This window comes from Cynoglossus semilaevis, chromosome 13 (assembly GCF_000523025.1).
Source record: "Cynoglossus semilaevis isolate Cse_v1.0 chromosome 13, Cse_v1.0, whole genome shotgun sequence".
Classification (NCBI taxonomy): Eukaryota; Metazoa; Chordata; class Actinopteri; order Pleuronectiformes; family Cynoglossidae; genus Cynoglossus; species Cynoglossus semilaevis.
In genome coordinates, this window is record NC_024319.1 from 21222653 (window position 1) to 21241941 (window position 19289).

The 19289-nt window shown below is 40.3% G+C and overlaps 2 protein-coding genes across 2 annotated transcripts in view; both read left to right on the top strand.

The window, feature by feature from the left end:
- meox2a (mesenchyme homeobox 2a) overlaps positions 1–3104 on the top strand; it is a 19210-nt gene extending 16106 nt beyond the window's left edge. Inside the window, exon 4 of the mRNA XM_017037584.2 lies at positions 1809–3104. Within this exon, the coding sequence (XP_016893073.1) occupies positions 1809–2027 (219 nt within the window). The 3' untranslated portion in view covers positions 2028–3104. The remainder of the gene's footprint in view (positions 1–1808) is intronic.
- A 658-nt stretch (positions 3105–3762) lies between these two features.
- Positions 3763–19289, top strand: part of agmo (alkylglycerol monooxygenase) — a 34768-nt gene continuing 19241 nt past the window's right edge. Inside the window, exons 1-6 of the mRNA XM_025061556.1 lie at positions 3763–4365; positions 7767–7897; positions 8417–8622; positions 14490–14557; positions 14629–14744; positions 15937–16039. Coding sequence (XP_024917324.1) covers positions 4261–4365; positions 7767–7897; positions 8417–8622; positions 14490–14557; positions 14629–14744; positions 15937–16039 — 729 coding nt within the window. The 5' untranslated portion in view covers positions 3763–4260. The remainder of the gene's footprint in view (positions 4366–7766; positions 7898–8416; positions 8623–14489; positions 14558–14628; positions 14745–15936; positions 16040–19289) is intronic.

Here is a 19289-nt window from a genome sequence, read left to right on the forward strand (position 1 = left end):
GAAAAATCTGCTGACTCTTCGACTGTGATAATTGATCCACTTGTGGCACGAAAGCAGTGTAAAATCAAGCTCAGGTGCCGAAGCGTAGTCTAAACTCTGCCTCCGGAGAAAGTATATACAGTGTGAGATAGGAGGTAAATATTGGAGGCCGGGTCACATGATTGATGCCGTGTGGAGCTGTTTGAAGAAAATGTGAGGGATGTTTAATGTATGTGCAGTATTGTGTAAACCAGAAGCACGAGAAGGTCTTCAAAGAGCCTCAGCTGAGGAAAAGGGTCATTGGTGGTGTTTTTGATTTAGAGTTTAAAATAGCCACAGGGATCATTCATACAATATTCAAATTTTTAGGCCAGAAGAATAAAGTTGATGACTATTTGAAAAGCATCTGAATATATAAATGTCTAATTAAATTAGATTAAGAAAGTCCACATCAGAGAGCTCTGTGCTGTCGATCCTTTTGTTGAATAAATAACAATTCTACCATCCATGTTTTCAACGAGAGTTGTAAGGTTGGTCATGTGTGTACTTTAAGCCACTGGTCCCCAACCCCCGGGCCGTGGGGTCATTTGGAGCCGGGGAAAATTACCAGATTCTCTCCGTCGCATCTGTCTATGTCTATCTTACCTAAATCTACTATCTTCTTAAACGGTCTGCTAAATTAAACCCCCTGTGCTAGCAAAATGAACAAAAAACAAACGACAAAAGTTTCTTTGTGCAGGTAAAAGAGCCAATGAGGACATAGAAGAAGAGCCTACGTCTTCAAAGAAAAACAGAAGCTACATTTAACAGACAATTCCAGGAGTCCTACTTGAAATATGGATTCATTAACGACACGTTTTCCCACGCACCGAACCCGCGCTGAATAATACGCAGCTAGCAGCTCGCTAATGAGGCCTTAAGAACTGCTTTGCTACTTGGAGACCAAGCGATCTGCATTCAAAGAAAAGCGCAATGTTACGAGGACACTGCTAATAAAGTTGCATACACAGTGGCTTAACGTTAGCAAATACCAAAATGACATCATTTTATTAAAGGCCGGTCCGTGAAAAAGACATTTCAGCAAAAAAGGTTGGGGACCGCTGCTTTAAACAACCATATTATAGGATAAGATCCCTGAATTAACGTTGTGCGTAAGAAGTCAGGAGGATCACATGTAGTGCTGTGACTTCAGCATGATCATGCAGAAAGTCACATGTCCCATGAAGAATCTACAGCGATAGTTAGCCAGACCTCCCCTCTGGACAAACTGTTTTACAGTGTCAACTGGCTTCCTGACCATGTGACCCCCACCCTGTCCTGCATGCCCCCCGCCCCCCAAAAATAACCCAGGCTCATAACGCTGTTTGACAGGACACAAACCTGGCCTTGCTGCTCTGTGGCACTTGTGTCAACACTGTGCTGTTTTAAGCAACAGCTTAATCATCAGTCTCAGAGACGTAAATACACAAGCCGGGCTGTTGAGTCAGGGAAAAACAGGTAGATGCTGAGAGGCAGAAGCACACATCATCCCTGCTGCCGCAATTAAAGCTGCAGTCACGGTGATTATATTTCTCAAAATCACATGAAAAAAAATGAGTCACCGCGATCTCCTGCGAGTGAATTTGAGTGAAGCAGAACCAAAAAGAGAGCTGGGTGTCAGCTAGCTTCTGTGAAAAGACAACAAGCCTCTTGCATCAAATGTTCTCTTTATCTTAATAGTTTTATTCATGTTTTTCCACCAATCTTAAATGAATCCTAATATCTGTTACGCCATGTTTTTTTCTTAAATGAATCCTAATATCTGTTACGTTCCTCCACACCGTCCACAGGTGAAGGTGTGGTTCCAGAACAGGAGAATGAAGTGGAAGCGAGTAAAGGGCGGACAGCAAGGAGCAGCGGCGCGGGAGAAAGAACTCGTCAACGTGAAAAAGGGAACTTTGCTGCCGTCGGAGTTCTCGGGAATTGTGGCTCTGCACCACTCCACGGACTTGTTAGCTAACGAGGACAGTCACGACAGCGACCAGAGCTCAGACCACGCTCACTTGTGATGCGCAAAGGCACGAGCGTGAGTCCGGGCTTTGCCTTCTCCTCCTCAGGACTTTCCTAACAGGGACTGCTGTTTGCTTTCGTGTCATCGTGATACAACGATGCAAAATAAGTGTACAAAGACAAATTATGTGTGTTTGAAAATGCAGTCGTGAAAAAGAAAATTATGTAATTTTGACGAACTGGGCAAACAAATGCTGGCAAAGCTGGTCAAACGAAATTAAAATGCCATTGTTTTTAAAATAGACAAATCTCCATTGAGCAGGCTGACTGCTAATTGAAGAAGTGGGTCATAATAAAGGGGCTAGCTACTTGCTTCTTAATGCCAATTGTACGCCAAAACTATCAAGGGCATCATTTGCCACATTGTGATTCAACTAAAAAAAAATGAGATGCAGCTATAAATTAAATAAAACCTAATTTCCACAACAATGGATTTGGCCTAAGTTAGCGGTAGCTAACTTGTACTCATGTCCCATGTTACAGACAGAGTAAAAAAATGATCTGGCATAGTAACATGCCACATACACTCTTCAACTTGGCCTACATCCTGCATTGGTTTTGGACTTTTGGTCGTCGACTTTTGTCCACGTACATTAATCAGGATGCTACACACAAGCCACCAAAATGGTGCTGTTCTGTCCCGATGTACAATTCAACTATACATGGCTCTTTCCTCTCCTTTGGTTACAATGGTAGCCCACATTTGATTGGCCATAACTTTGAATGAAGTTTAAGGCATTCAACAATGTTTGTGGTCTGAAAACATTGACAACTCTAATTATAATATAAATATTATAAGTTTAAAAAAGAAAAACGTAAAACATTCCATGTTTTATGCCGTGAGTAATGCATGCTGTGGCCGTGATTTGCACTGTTAAACACTTCGTCCGTGCTGCCATCGCCATCTACTGTACAAATGTATAGAACTACACAACTGCAACTGAGGTTATGAAAGTAAAATACATGAAAATGTGTTGGGAATAAGATTCAGTCAGGCTAAATAATATAAATAAGCTTTACAGAACTGTCAGTGTGAGTCTTACAGGGACTAAATAAAGGGTGTTTTATCCAACGTAGTAACACTGACAACGTCCTGTCTGATGATGACGACTAAATCTAAACAGTTTATTAGATCATTTTGGTAAAGGCTGAAATAAAGGTTAACCAGTGGTAACATCTTTTATGACTTTTTTTGTCCATCTACTCAACAATTCTGGTGTCAATTCTTCATGGATTTGGTTGGAAATGTGATCCACATTGTGGTTACTGCACTACCATGAACCTGCCTGCAAACTCCAGTACGATAGTTATAGTAACTTTTGCCCCTTGTTGGCCAAATGCTAATGTATCGTACTTGTGGAACATGTGAATCAGTGGAGAAGCAACATAAATGAAATTTGCAAACCTTTGTTTTGCAATTTTCCACACATATTTTAATTGCAATAAATCAAATATGAATTACAATTTAACACATGAACTTAACATATTGTCAATAAAGCAGGATGAAAATCTTTAATGTCGTGCACTTTTTAAAACTATTTTAAAAAATTAACTATACAAATTAACTCCAGTGACATTCAGCTGACATTGAGCCATTTTGCTCACACAAGAGTGGTACAACTAGTGAAGAAATAGGCAAACTAGTAGAAAAGGAAGGATAGTCTAATTAACTAAAAAAAATGATTACGACAAATGACGTAACTAACAGCTAACACTTGGACAGAGTTAACTGATAAATAATGATAAACAGTAGTACATTGGTTGAACGTACACATACAATAAGTAACTAATAAATAAAAACCGGGAAAAGATTTAAAAAAAAGTACTGTCGGAATTATTAAAGTATCTTTTAGACTTTGACTTATTGAAGGAATTTAACCCCACGGACAGCTTCCTATCCCTTCTTGACTTCCTCTTCTTCTCTTCTTTTTGTTTTTTTTTAACTCCCGCGAGATTAGCAGCTTGACCCCTTGTTTTTCAATTGTCATAATAGATACGAGTAATTTGTGCCGCCAGACAGCGGATTCTCTCTGCGTGACTCAAGTCCGTGCAGGACTAAGGATACGCAAGTGACCTACTTTCAATTGGACAGGCAATAAAAACACACACCCGCACAGGCGTTCGCTCAGAAAGAAGGAGAGTTTAGAGCGGGGATTAAATACCTGTAGCGACAGGTAACACGAGCTACAGCGGCCGCAGTCGAACTTGGCTCACTCAGCAACTGGACTCAAGATGTTGTCATCCGTTCCCACGGGGATTCGCTCCTTGTTTTTCATGCTTACACCAAACGAATCGTCCTTTAAGACGGTGGAAGAAGTTCCTGAATATGTTCACCAAGTGAGTTTGATAAAGTCTGTTGTTTAAAGCCTTTTAACAAAAACTTGAAAAACTACAGCGCAGGGGCGTATTAAGACAGTAACAGTCGGAGGGGCCCCGTAGTATGTAATTAAGGTGGGCTCAGCGAAGAATTAAATATAATATGCTTTGGCAGTTATTGAATAATAAATAAATATCAAAGTAAAAGCAAGTCATTTTATTTACGTATGGTTAATATAGAATTGATAAACGAATAAAATAAAAATATACTGTTACAAAAATTTGAAGAATAAATTATTTAACCTGTTATATGTGGTAAATATCAGATTTTTTTTCATTTTGTTGTTTTTATATATGTATATTTTAATTGTTTAATCCATATCTATAAGTCATATAAAAGAGAATTTATTAAAGAAATATATATGGCACTACATGATAGAGTGCCTTAGTGTCACACAAAGTTGACATTTTCTCTCTGTGTACACATTGCATTACTTTGGGTGTTCAGATTTGTCCCTTGTCCCCATCTGCCTCATCGTACTAATTCCTGTTGTACGTCTGCGAGGTTCTGCTACTAGTTCCCATGCCTAATTCTCAGTCATAGAAGCTCTTGACAGAACCCACTTCAGTTTCTGGCGCGTGCTATTTAAATTAAAATTGAACTAGGGTGATTTTTGAACTTTTTTTCTGTCCTTTTTAAGCATCTCATTTGGCTTTGATCGTGTGAAACATCTGCTGCCTTGCCTCTACACATTTGTTAAAAGTTTTTTTTTTTGTTTTTTTTTTTTTAACAAGTGTTGTCAGAGGAGGAGAACAACTCTACTCACAGCAGGGACCATGATAATCCTCCACCAAAGCAGATTAAACCCATTTGTAACTGCTGCAGCTTAAAATGTCAGTATTGAGTGTGCTTTGAACAGGCGGTGACTTCGTTTGAAGTGTGTCACTAATTATTATTTACAATGGTTCCTCTCTGATCCCAACAGAGAAAAAGCAAATAAAAAAACAACAACCGCAAAGCTTTGTGCTTTCAAAGTTGGTTAAAAAATGTGCTTGTGGTTTGTTGCTGACTTTTTTTTACTGTTTGATGGGCGGGAGGCAAATTTGAGTTAGTTAGTTTTAGTTATATAGTAAGTAAATATACAACAGCCCTGACGAATGATGTATTTGACACAAGGCCACAGGGGGAAGCAGTGTTTGACTTCTGCAGCCTTAAGCATTTGTTATGTATTTGACAAGCATCAGGTGACTGTGATGAACTTAATCACATTGAGTCAGGGCAACATTAATAGATCATATTCTCTGAAACAGACATCAACTCAGTGCAAAAACCAACCGTGCCGTGTCAGTGTATTACTTCCATTTGAAATGGAGACAAGACAAAGAAAACTGAACTCAGATCATCTTTGGTTTGAACCAAAACATGCATTAGATTTTATGTTTTGAATGTAAAAAAAAAAAAAATATTATTGACTGTTAGATGTTGACATTAGATGTAGGACTTGCAGCACTGGATATGATAGAGAGGAAGCCAATTAATAAACCTAAATTTCTTCCCGCAGTTTTTTTGTGCTTGTACCAGTAGCCTCTGGTGTCAAGTTTTTAGTCAACTCCTGCTGCTGATTAGAACCTGTCCTCCAGGGGCAGTGGTGGCTTCGTGGCTAAGGATGCAGACTTGGTTGGAATCCACCAGCTTCCAAGTTATTCCTGGTTGGAATCCACCAGCTTCCAAGTTACCACTGAGGTGCTCTGAGCATGGCACCGTCCAACCACACTGTTCACTTTGGTGATGGGTTAAAAACAGAGGTCACATTTGTGCTGTGTCACAATGACAAGGAGTTCACTTTCCTTTCTCAACACTAAATACCACATGATCACATACCCAAGGCTAAGGCTAAAGGCTAAGTCACAGACACCTCGCAGCTACTAAGATTTGGAAAACTCTCCACTCTATTCAGTTTATTTCCAGAAGTTTCCAAAAAAAAAAGTCTTAAGTGCTACGAACAGCAACTTTTGAAAAGTATCAAACGACAATAAAGGTTTGTTGTTGTCGTTGTTGTTGTTGTGGCAGTTCGTTGTTGTTGTCGTTGTTGTTGTGGCAGAATAATACTAGGACTTTCTATTCCTTTGTCCTTGGCCGTGAGCTCATGTCTTTGCAGCAGCAGCTCCAGCTGGTGCCAGATGTTGGAAGTTTTGTTGCGTGTGATCAAGTGTCCCTGTGGCTGCTTGTGCACACACACACACATGTGCACACTCATGTCACACACCTGCAGCTGTGTTCCTCAGGGCTGTGGTCACACCCTCTCTTTCTCCTTCCCAGCCTGCAGCTGTGTGTGTGTGTGTCCACATTATGACCTCTTGGACTAAATCTAAGCAGAGTGTGGGCTCCAACTTTAGATACACCTCTGACCCTTTAACTAACCCACTCCCAGGACAATTAGCTCGGTGTTACCTCCTCCGTCGGAGGTTGTTCCATGCGTCCACTGGCGGAGGCACAGTATTATTTGCTTATTTGCTGCTCCACTGCAGCGTTGTCGCAGCAGCTTATTGAGTGCCATGCAAAGAAGACGTGTCTCAAGTACCGTCTTCTGACAGATGCTTTAGTGCGTTGTTTTTCTATGTTGATGTACGGTATCTTTTCATTATCGTGGGGTGGACTCCTTTTAATTAAAGTCTGTGGTTCAAGAATTGCATTCTCAAATTTTTAACAGGCAAAATGATTAGGGATTTTGCTGGAAAAAACGAATAGACAATTTGAAACGAGAGTCGCTTTGTCTAAGAAAATGTTTCTTGTTTCCTGGGTGTTAAACTATTAATACACTTTCATTTGACTAAATTAATAAAAATGTGTCTAAAAACAGCATCTTAAAAGTGAAAGTAATGCAGATTGTTTCAAAGCAGATTGTCATAGCAAAAAAAACCAGGAAAAACTGGTAAATGGAGACTCAAATTTAACTTTTTATGTCATAGCAAAAAAACAGGAAAAAGTGGTAAATGGAGACTCAAATTTAACTTTAACGTTTTTGTAACAAAAGACCACGATTTTCATGCGATTTTCATTTAGAGACATCTTCAGGTTTTCAGGGATAGGATGACTGGGATGATGAAAACCGACTCAGACAACCAGTTTCCTCCAACAGAGCAGCTCAGCTTAGACAAACTGTTATCCTCATTCTGCCAGAACACTGTGTGGCTCTAGACGTACTGCTCTAACCTGGGGCAGTGAAACAAACATCATGGATCAGAAGACATGAAAGTCTGCCTAATACTTAGCTCAACTGCCAAAACTAACACTGCTCGACACTAAAAACCTGCCTGAGTGTCCTGTTTTTACGTTCTGAGTCAGTGCGGAGTTTTCATCTTACACTCTCTCTCTTTCTCTTTGTGTCTGTGTTTGTTTCTGTTTTTTTTTTTGAGTGCAGGCCACTCCTTACTTTGCAGGTCTGATTCTTCTGGAGGTGCTGGTGGGTCTTCTAAAGTCTGGAGAATTAGTGGTCCCCATAAGCGATGGAATCACTTCCTTATCAATGGGAATAGTCTCCAAACTGCCCTTGTGAGTGGTCATTTATTTCACATTTGACATGCCGTAATGAACAATACTATAAATGTGTTGTTATTAGCTATTTTACATGGAAAATAATGTCACCACTAAATATACACTTGATTTCTACATCTGCGCCATTAGGTTAAACCCAAGCTAGCCCTACGGTCCAACGTAGGTTCATAAGTGGGTGATTATTGCTTAAGGAATGGCTGAGATATATGGGTCTACATCTTGCATGTAGCCGCCCATGGTTGCTTTCCTGACAGTTGGCCACATCTAGACTAAACTTAAGCCTGAATCCTTAGAATGCGTGTCCAACTGTAGAAGAAGATGAGGATTAGCCTCGACTCAAATGTATGATACACTTTATAAATCCCAGGTCTGGTACTCTGAAGGCCAGGTCATTTCTGTGCTGCATATAGGTGATAAATATGCCGTGTAGCATCACACAAATTTTGCAATTTCTTTTGGCCACAAAGATTTTTTTTTAACTTGGTCTTGTCTGTCTTCCGTCTCCTGCTTGGACAGTTTGTTGATAAAGAGCCTTGAACTGACTGCTTACGTGTTTGTGTGGGACCGATACCACCTAGTGGAGCTGCCCTGGGACTCCGCTTGGACCTGGTGGTTCACCTTCCTGGGTGTGGACTTGGGATACTACTGGGTTCATCGCTTCTCTCACGGTACAAACTACACACACTATAGCATAATAGTGTCCACCAGAGAGTTGATTACAAGTGCTTTGTTGTTTATTTCTATTATTATTATTATTATTAGTAGAAGTAGTAGTAGTAGTAGTATTTTCTATTATTATTATATTATTATTATTGTGGAAGTTTTATAAAATGGCCAACAGTTAACAAAAAGTTACAAATTGGCAATCACAAACCTAAAAGAACTCTCCATTCCAAACTGATAATTAATTGTGTTCCAGCTTTTACACAAACAGCTGTTACTTAGGAAAGAGCATCAAAAATACTGAATCAACAAATATATAATATAACTTGTATATAACTTAACTTAACTAAACTTAGCCATAATCTTGGAATAGCAGTACTAAAAATAACAATATTTATATAGTATAATAAAAAGACAATATTGTTCTATAAAAGAAATGCTAAATACATTTTAAAAGCTGCAAAGCAGCTAAACTTTGGCCAAAGCGACAGCCTAAAATTACTTATAAATTGCACTTCTGTCAGATACTACATTGGGGCCATGTGTTGTAACATTTTTGGTATCCTTAACTTTTACTTATTCTTTGCATGTTCGGATCTTTTTGAGTGCTTTGATTGTTTTTCTCCTATATGTACTATATATATATATATATATTTACAGACTTCATTTTACACAGTCCAATTCTTCATATTTTTTAAATTAACATTTATTTATATATTTATAAGCCTACCTGCAGGGTTATAACGTTCAAGTAATAATCAAGCTTGTATGCTCTGTTTTTTATTTATTTATATATTGATTCAAATATTTCATCTTTTCACTATTTCTTATGCCTCAACCCAATTAAATTTTTTGCGTATTAGAATCTTTAAAGTATAGAGCAGGTCTCCTTTAATTGATCTCTTTTTGTTTATTTTTTTTGTGGACGTCATACAAGCCGCTGTTTATGCTAACTTCACCTAACTCTGACCCTATCTCACATCTTAGCTATTTGAATATTTGTTCTTTAACATTTTATTCATAATTTCAAACATTAGCATAATTTAGCATTTTTTAGGTTAGCTCTCATCTCACACTTTCTTTCGGCTGTTTTAACTTGACAGGGCATTTTAACTGTGTTTGCTGAAATGGGCATTCAATTCACTGTCATCTCAAAATAATACAAATTACGTCTTGGTAAACCTTGGCACACTTTTTTTTTTTTTTTTTCAAAAACACAACTTCTGTTTGACCAGTTCTTAATGTCAACACTGAGCGATGAAGTTTCATCCACGACTTTGTTGTGGATCAGACGTCGGGCAGCCTGACGTACCGCTTACTCAAATAAACATCAGTGAAAGCTTTAGATAAATACAGCTTTTCCTGTGCTCTCTGTGTGGCAGCTGAGCATCTGCCACGTGCATCGGCCAAAACATATACACACACGCACACAGTAATGCAGCACAAATATATTTTTGATTATTTACTAGTCCTAGTTTTGCTGGAAAATCTATCTAGTTGGTTAGTATCTCCAGTCCTTCCCTTAGAGACAGTGACTAAAGGAACCATTTACTCCCATTCTTCTGTAATTTACGTTTTTCTTGTAGATTTTTGTTAGTGGCACAGAGTCTGTTAGCCTGTCCAGATGGAGCGACAGGAGTTTAAAGATGCTGAAAAACACAAAGATACCACGTTTGTTATGTGCGTTTCCATGTATGAAGTCACACATTACATGGTTTAATGATCTATTTCATCAAGATAAGATAAGATAAGACTTTATTCATCAAACAGTGGGGGAATTCAGTCATTACAGCAGCAGGATAGACATGTAGTAGTAAAAGTAACAGCAGGGTGAACACAGTATTTGCAAGGTGAGATACAAATATCAAAGTGACCATTTCCAGCATGGAATAAAGTGACCAAAGTTATAGTGCAGTGTTGACTGAATTGTAATATATTGGAAGACCATAATGTTTATAGCTGTGCATTGAACAGTCTGATTAGTGATGGGAGGATAGACTTCCGAAAGCGTTCAGTTCTGCATTGAGGTTGCCGCAGCCTGTTGCTGAAAGAGCTGCTCAGCGCTCCCACAGTGTCAAACAGAGAGTGAGAGGGATTGTCCATAATGGATTTCAGCTTGGCTTAAATCCTCCTCTCTCCCACATCTTCCAGAGTCTGGCCTGCCGCACAGTGTGCAATCTGCAACAGGCCCAGCCAAGTTCATAAAATGCAATCAGGGCTGCATTGAAATGAGTGTGCTGGACGTTTCCGCACAAACAAGGGCCTCTTCTTTACCACAGGTGTTTACAATCCAAAATGCAGCCTCGGTATCTATAATACTGTGGTCCTTCGTTTATCGTGGTGGATAGTTTCCAAGGCCTGCCGCGAGAGATGAATTTCCGCGAAGTAGTGACACCATATTTATGCGCAGAAAAATGATGACGAGGAAGGCGATGATGACTTTTACTGAGCAGCCGATGATTGATTTTACGTCTCTCCAGAGGGTGGTGCCATTTCTTCTTTCCGAAGGTGTATCCGTAGTAGTAGCAGGAAATGGCTGTTTTTTGCGGGGCTGCCGAACATCGTGATCGGCAGTTGCTTCCGCCGCTTCTTTTTCCAGTCGAAGAGTAGCTTGTAGGCAGTCACGACGTCGTCGATTTTGTCGCAAAGTTGGACCGATCGAACCATATCGTCGTCCCATTCCTGTGACATCTCTTGCAGATCCAAATCTGGGATACGGTATATTTTATATATACAGTTTTTTAAAAACCCGCGAAGTCGTGAATCCGTGAAAGATGAACCGTGAAATAGCGGAATAACAGTTCTTTGGTTCATGATGATGTTGACTATGTTTGGAGAAAAGTAGCGCAGCCAAAGAATCTGAAGAACACTATCCCCTCAGTAAACATGGAGGCAACATTGTTAACTGTGGTTATCCTTTAGGTCATTGTTTCCCAAAGACTGGGTCGTGGCCCTCAGGTGGGTCGTCAGAGTTGTTTTGGTTTTTTTTTAGGTCGTCTTGCATCATGTTTCCCAGGGGTTTAGGAGTAATGTCTATTGACTTGGGTCGCGAAGGTTTGTGACTTTTAAAATATGGGTCTCCTAGAAAAAAAGTTTAGGAAACACTGCTTTAAAAACTTGTGAGGGAATCTTAGAAATCGTGTGCCTGTGGAAAGAATGTTGAAAAAACAAAAAGATGAAAAAACCTCCAGCTGTCAGCAGCAGAACTGGGTCATGGTCTTTGTTTGTCTTTCAAAGCCACAATGGCTGGGACATGAAACCATCTTTGGAAGATTGAAACACATGTGGCTGATTGTAGATTGACCCTAAGCTGAAGATTCGTGGACAGACAATCACCAAACCTAAATTAAAGTCAAAGCAAAAGGTCAGATAATTTGGTAACCTTAATTCTTTTTTTTTTTTTTTTGAGTGCAATGACCTCGAACGACGCATGTGGGAAGCGAGGGACTGTGTGGTCTCTACTTTGTGGTCGGAGTAAAATGAGGAGGGTAAAAAAAAGTCACGAAGATCCAAAGAGAGCTCTGAACAACAACCACAGACAATTACCTACAGCCCACAATGTTCCAACCTACCAACCCCAGTGGACTGCAAGAGTAGGAAGTGGAAACTTTTTTCCCCCCTCCAAAACATGAAAAAAAAAAAAGGATTCTTATGATTCAAATTAAAAAGAAGTAACATTCAGCCCTAAATCAAGCTTCTCCGACCGCTCCTCATTATTTCCATGGTAATTTAATGAATATTCCAACACACAGATCATCACGAGGTGTCGAAACATCAACCTCTGCTGCTCGGTGTGTTTCCTGGAAAACACCAGTGAAAGAGGTTGGTTTACATTATTCAGTGCGGAGCGCTGACACTCTAGAAGAACTTATTTAGACGTTTCTTGACACGGATACAGAAAGTGATCCAAGAACGAGCGGAAAATCAAGCCTTCCCGACCCAAAAAAACGACTCTGGATTGGTCGGACTTAATCGCTCTGTGATTAAAGACGAGGACTAGGACAAGGATCATTAATGCTGTTTTATATACACCGTGGCTGTGTTTGCACCCTCCAAGTACCAGGAACTATTACTACACAAAACAGTTTTGAGGAACGAAATGTTTCATCCTTGCTATGGCTCTCAGTGCTTTCCAAGAAGGTTCTGTAAAGATATGATGACGCTGTAAAACTGGACCCTGTTGTTGGAGACAAAACCATTAGTTCTGCTGCAACAGAACGTGATGCACATTTGAACAAATGTGTGGAAGTTATATCTCTAACACAGGGATTCTCGATAAAAGATTCCGTACCAACGAAAGTGTGGACCATAAAAGACATGACTTGGTCTAATCAGCAGAAATCTCTCCACGATTTCCTGCCGACTATAAACGAAATCTAGTGACCCATTTCTGGGCCAGATGTGGCGCTAGGTTTTTTTTTTAAATGACCCTTCACTCGCATCTCGTGACTTGTTTGTCTCTTGTAAACACACGGGGGGTCAGTCATTTTGACAGAAAGAACCCAAACCGTAGCCGTTGCCTTGTGTTCTTTCCCCTGTCTTTAGAAGAGAACCCCTCTGGTCCCCACTGACCCTCAGACGGTCTAAATCTGATCAAACGCCTTCTATTCTGAAGTAGCCCTGAAGCAGATGGTTTTCGGGTGAGCGTGCGGCTGACGTGGTTCCGATGCGGCCATGTTGTTGACAGGCCTGTTGATTCTGTTTACTCTAACCTCGTATCTCGGAGCTCTCTAATAGCAGCTCTGCTTGTGGGCAGCGTCTATATCCAGACCTGCCATCGGGCTGCAGCCATTAATCAGCTGCTCTGCTGTCCCACACATGATTATAGGTGAGGTTAAGGAGGCATGGAGGCCAATTATTGCACTGATGCTGCTACTGTTGCTGTCAGAATGCACAGAAGGTCAAAGTTCTATTCATTCCACCCTTGGAAGAAGGAAAAGTACCAGGAACTTTACGCAGTAGCCGGAATCAGAAACGTCCATCGTTCATTAGAACTACTATAGTAAAATAGTCCACTGATGCTCTTGATCTGGGGTCACCAACGTGGGCCCCTATGGACTATCTAAGGCATGCGTGTCAAACTCAAGGCCCGGGGGCCAAATGCGGCCCGCCAAGCTATTCTGTGTGGCCCGCGGGAGCTTAAAAAGAATTTAGTAAAGTCCATGCAGCAGAGTTTCTTAACCTGAGAAATTAAAAGTTTTTATTATAAACATTTGTCTCTTATGGAGTCATTACATCTATACCAGCGGTCCCCAACCTTTTTTTGTTCAGGGGACCCCTGATCTATACAGTCTTCTATTGACAGCTGGCCCTTCAGAGTGAACTGTACTGCTGATGTGGCCCCCAATCAAAATGAGTTTGACATCCCTGATCTAAGGTACCCTGGGGATATGTTCTAAAAATCAAACTAGTCAACAAGAGGGTCAAAAGTTGTTCTTTTGGAATCAGTTACATTAGCAATAATATTCAAATGACGATGGTAAGAAGAGTGTCTACTATTGGATGTCCCAGAACTGATTATTATAACATTGTTCAGGAAGACTGTATCAACAAGTAGTTCTTTGTATTACTAAGTACCCTTGAAGTAGCTCTCAGTTTCAAAAAAAGGTCGGTGACCCCCTGCTCTGGATTCTCGATGCTCTAGAAACAGTTACGTGACAGATAGACACAATGAAAGATTTCCTGAGGAAAACTAAAGTGTGCGTACTAAAATGCTTCCTTGGATTTACGGGCTAAAAGTGCTAGTTTCTCTCTGCTCAAACTACTGTCCATGAAAAGAGTGACGACGATGGTCAGTTGCCACATCAGTCCTTCCTAAATCCCTAAACCCGAGTGCTGCAGCTGCGGCAGATGCTCAGACAAACACACACCTTTCAAACCTCTACCTTTCCACCGTTCCTGTGGACGTGGATGTTGTTGTTTAAAGAAGTGGACCACCTCAACCCAGTGGTGCAGAGGTGGACAGGCCTCCATAAATCTTCTATCACTGCCGTGGTGGGTTGGTTTGTGCAGGCTGACAAAAGAATCCGGTTCGCTGGTCTCGTTCGGTTGTGTATTTTTGTCAGGATGTGGAGGTCTGGCTTCACGGAAGCAGAGAAGCAGGAGTGCGATGCCTCATGGGAGGCAGAGACAACATCAGCGGTGATCTGGAGGTCCCAGGCTCTTGCTGTCTGACCACCAAGTAAACCATGAAAAAGAAGGAAGTGGTGATGTCTAGACTGGACTGATAGGGTCTAGAGGGCTGCTTATCAGCACTTAGAGAAGGTACAGAAAAGAGGAGCGGCTTTGATGTTGAATAGGGATGCTAAACCAAGTCGAGGCTGCGGTCCGGGGCAGAGGTACTCCAGTGCATACAAACATATTTCAATTGAACCGAATGTTCATTTGTTAGGTTGGTCAGTGAGAAGTCATAAATCTGTCGTAGTTAAAACAAAATGTTCTCTAAAAAACAATATCAAAAGTCACATACTTCAGATTGGGATAAATACTCCAATAAAACAAACTAACAACACAATAAACATTTGTCTCTTATGGAGTCATTACATCTATACCAGCGGTCCCCAACCTTTTTTTGTTCAGGGGACCCCTGATCTATACAGTCTTCTATTGACAGCTGGCCCTTCAGAGTGAACTGTACTGCTGATGTGGCCCCCAATCAAAATGAGTTTGACATCCCTGATCTAAGGTACCCTGGGGATATGTTCTAAAAATCAAACTAGTCAACAAGAGGGTCAAAAGTTGTTCTTTTGGAATCAGTTACATTAGCAATAATATTCAAATGACGATGGTAAGAAGAGTGTCTACTATTGGATGTCCCAGAACTGATTATTATAACATTGTTCAGGAAGACTGTATCAACAAGTAGTTCTTTGTATTACTAAGTACCCTTGAAGTAGCTCTCAGTTTCAAAAAAAGGTCGGTGACCCCCTGCTCTGGATTCTCGATGCTCTAGAAACAGTTACGTGACAGATAGACACAATGAAAGATTTCCTGAGGAAAACTAAAGTGTGCGTACTAAAATGCTTCCTTGGATTTACGGGCTAAAAGTGCTAGTTTCTCTCTGCTCAAACTACTGTCCATGAAAAGAGTGACGACGATGGTCAGTTGCCACATCAGTCCTTCCTAAATCCCTAAACCCGAGTGCTGCAGCTGCGGCAGATGCTCAGACAAACACACACCTTTCAAACCTCTACCTTTCCACCGTTCCTGTGGACGTGGATGTTGTTGTTTAAAGAAGTGGACCACCTCAACCCAGTGGTGCAGAGGTGGACAGGCCTCCATAAATCTTCTATCACTGCCGTGGTGGGTTGGTTTGTGCAGGCTGACAAAAGAATCCGGTTCGCTGGTCTCGTTCGGTTGTGTATTTTTGTCAGGATGTGGAGGTCTGGCTTCACGGAAGCAGAGAAGCAGGAGTGCGATGCCTCATGGGAGGCAGAGACAACATCAGCGGTGATCTGGAGGTCCCAGGCTCTTGCTGTCTGACCACCAAGTAAACCATGAAAAAGAAGGAAGTGGTGATGTCTAGACTGGACTGATAGGGTCTAGAGGGCTGCTTATCAGCACTTAGAGAAGGTACAGAAAAGAGGAGCGGCTTTGATGTTGAATAGGGATGCTAAACCAAGTCGAGGCTGCGGTCCGGGGCAGAGGTACTCCAGTGCATACAAACATATTTCAATTGAACCGAATGTTCATTTGTTAGGTTGGTCAGTGAGAAGTCATAAATCTGTCGTAGTTAAAACAAAATGTTCTCTAAAAAACAATATCAAAAGTCACATACTTCAGATTGGGATAAATACTCCAATAAAACAAACTAACAACACAAATCCCCAGCAGAGAATTCCAAACAAATATTCTAGTTGCTTAGCACTTATAACAAATAAGGTCTGATATTGATTTTGTTAAAGAATTGAACCACGTTTGGTTAAATGGGCCAATTCACAGGGTTGGTCTAGATTTGAGAGTCTGTAAGCTGTTTTAACCAAAATAACTGGAAAATAAAAGATGGGTAAGATATCAGGTTTTATATAGATGGAAGGGAAGAGAACAAAAACGACAATATTACAATGTAGAGCTGGAATAGAGAACACCAAAAAAAGCACAAATACACTATGGTTTTGATAGAAATAGCTATAAAGCATCCAGAAAAAAAAGGAAGAAACATCTACTAAACACCTAGCTAGAACATCTAAGACTCAGATAATACAAAAGTTGACTCTTTTATTATTTTATTTACATTTATTTAGAGTCCTAGAATACAGTCACGTTACCTGGTGATGTTTAAAATGCTATCATATCGAAGGCTTAATTTCAGGTAGTTTAAGGTTATTGGTCCTCAGTGTGCATTTAGAAGAAATGTGTTTTTGTTTGCAAAGTAAAATACATTTGGAAAACATAAGAATGTTCCTCTTCTGAATGTGTATTTAACGCATTTTAAAAAAAGGTAAAGGTACCATACACTTCTTCTCCTCCCATGTTTGCATTTAATTTACCCTATTTTTGTTAAATATTTCATTTTGGATTGTTCTCATTTCCTTTTTTTTTTTGATTCGACATATTTTATAAATAGGTCGGACCGAATTAAAGTAAAACAAACAAGTAGTTAACCTAAGTTCTTGTCACGTTTTGTCCGGTCCAGCAGCAGCAGCAGCAGCAGCCTCTTGAGCAGAAGTGGCTCTGACCACTCACTGGGGCTGAGTGTGTTTGGTTTAGTGCATGTGTGACTGAATCCTGTGGACAGCATGAAGTATGGCCAGAGCAAAGGGGGAGTCAGTCCAACGTTACACTGAGCCCAGGGCTCCCTGTTTGGGTTGGCACCAGAACGCTTGCATTCTCCCAATCCAAACAGTGGAACTGTGTTCACAGCCCATCGCCTCTGTGATGGACGGGTCAGGCCACCACTCACCAAGCCTGTAAAGGATAGGCTGCGGTGCCAGGACCAGGTCGCTGAGGGTTTATGATTTTAGAGGCTGATTGATGTTAGTGTTAAAAAACATTTAACAGGCTTTGGGTGATATAAAAAGTGGGTTAAGATTTTTCTCCCGCTGTAATTATTCGTCCTTTTTCCAGTCATACTTTATTTTATAGCTGCGTGAAAGTAAAATAAATATTTGTACACAAAACTCTACAGACCTGGTGAAGCCAAAATACACCCCCAAAAGAGAGCCATATTATTTTGCAAATATAGTAAAAAGAAAAAAAAGCTACAATTTTATATAAAAAAAACCAAAACGTCAAAAAACAAAACACTTTAAGTTAAGAAGAATTTAAATTAAATTAACACAACTAAAAAATTAGCACATTGAGTATAGAGATGTTAACATATAGAAAGATAAAACTTGAGGAAAATGGCCAAAAAAAGCTTATATTTAGGCAGGAAAAAAAAAACTACAGTTCCAAAAAGAACGACATAGGTTTGAAAAAAAACAGAACGACATTCAACATAATTCTCTCCTCCTTGTTTTATAATCAGCCTGAGTCAAAGTTGAGTCACTGATTGCAGAAGCGTGTAGGAGTTCGACTTTGGTTCCTCAGTTTGTAAAAGGAATTATGTCAGTTGTGCTCCTGATAGGTCTGTGCTGATATGGGCTCTAATGATGTGTCATGATAAGATTCAACAGTTCACTTGAGAACGCGTCGCGTGACATCACTCTGTTTGAACAGTTTATTGCCTTAACACCGGGGCTCAGTCTGTGATGAGTTAACAGTACAAATCAGCTGTCAACAAAACAGTCGTGTAGTCTCACAGAGAGGAATTACATCATTTATGGTATATTTTTAAAATACAAGTCTGAAATGTTTTTTTGGGGGGGGGTTCAACAACTTTAGAGACGCTTAACGGTTTGCCCAAATTCATGTTTAAAATATAACGACATCAAACACCATTCAGCAAGAGCTAACAGCTGATTAAAATAAAATGGGCAAGAAGTTACTTTACGAAATTTTAGAACAATTTTTTGTGCAGATCTAAGGTGTCTTGTTAAGACTCAAATCCAGAGGACAATCCAGGCCTTATTTGAATCTAACAGCCCCGAATCTTTTTGGCTTTCATTTTCCTCGTCTTCTCACTGGAATTTGCTTGGCAGGTTCCAGAAGTGAAGGCTATGAAGATTGATGCGGGTTGTCACTGATAGGAAGTAAGAACTGCTAGGCTTGACCGAGAGCCCACATCTTCATCTCTTGACTCGGCAGGAAGCTGCATAGTTTGGCTGAGTTTATTCAGCGGGGAGTGTGTGTTAATGGTGAGAACCAGTGCCACAGCAGACTGTGAGCTTTCCCCCTCAGAGAGAAAGAAGAAGAAGAAGAAAAGTGCTGATTCCATCTGGAGTCCAGCAACCAACTGCACTAATTCTCTGAAACAACAAGGAGGAGCGAGGCGCTCGCTTTTTTTTATGAAATTACAAAAAATATATGCCAAAAAAGTTGTTCTGAAATGTTACAGCCGTGGTCTGAGCTGTTCAGTTATTAGCTCACTCGAACTTTTATGTATCTGGTAGTACATAAAGACGTTATTTAGCATTTGTGAATGATTCTTTGACTTGACAAAAAGCAGCTAGCATACCAGGCTAGATTAGCATAGTGGTGGGATTCCTGCCCACCAGGCAAAAGATTCCTGGTTTGACTCCACCTTGGCTCCATTCACAACCTGTGAATGGAGTTGTCAAAAAGGGTAAAAACGTAATGAAGGCATCCTTATGAATCATCATCCCAGACGCTTCTTCAGTTCTGA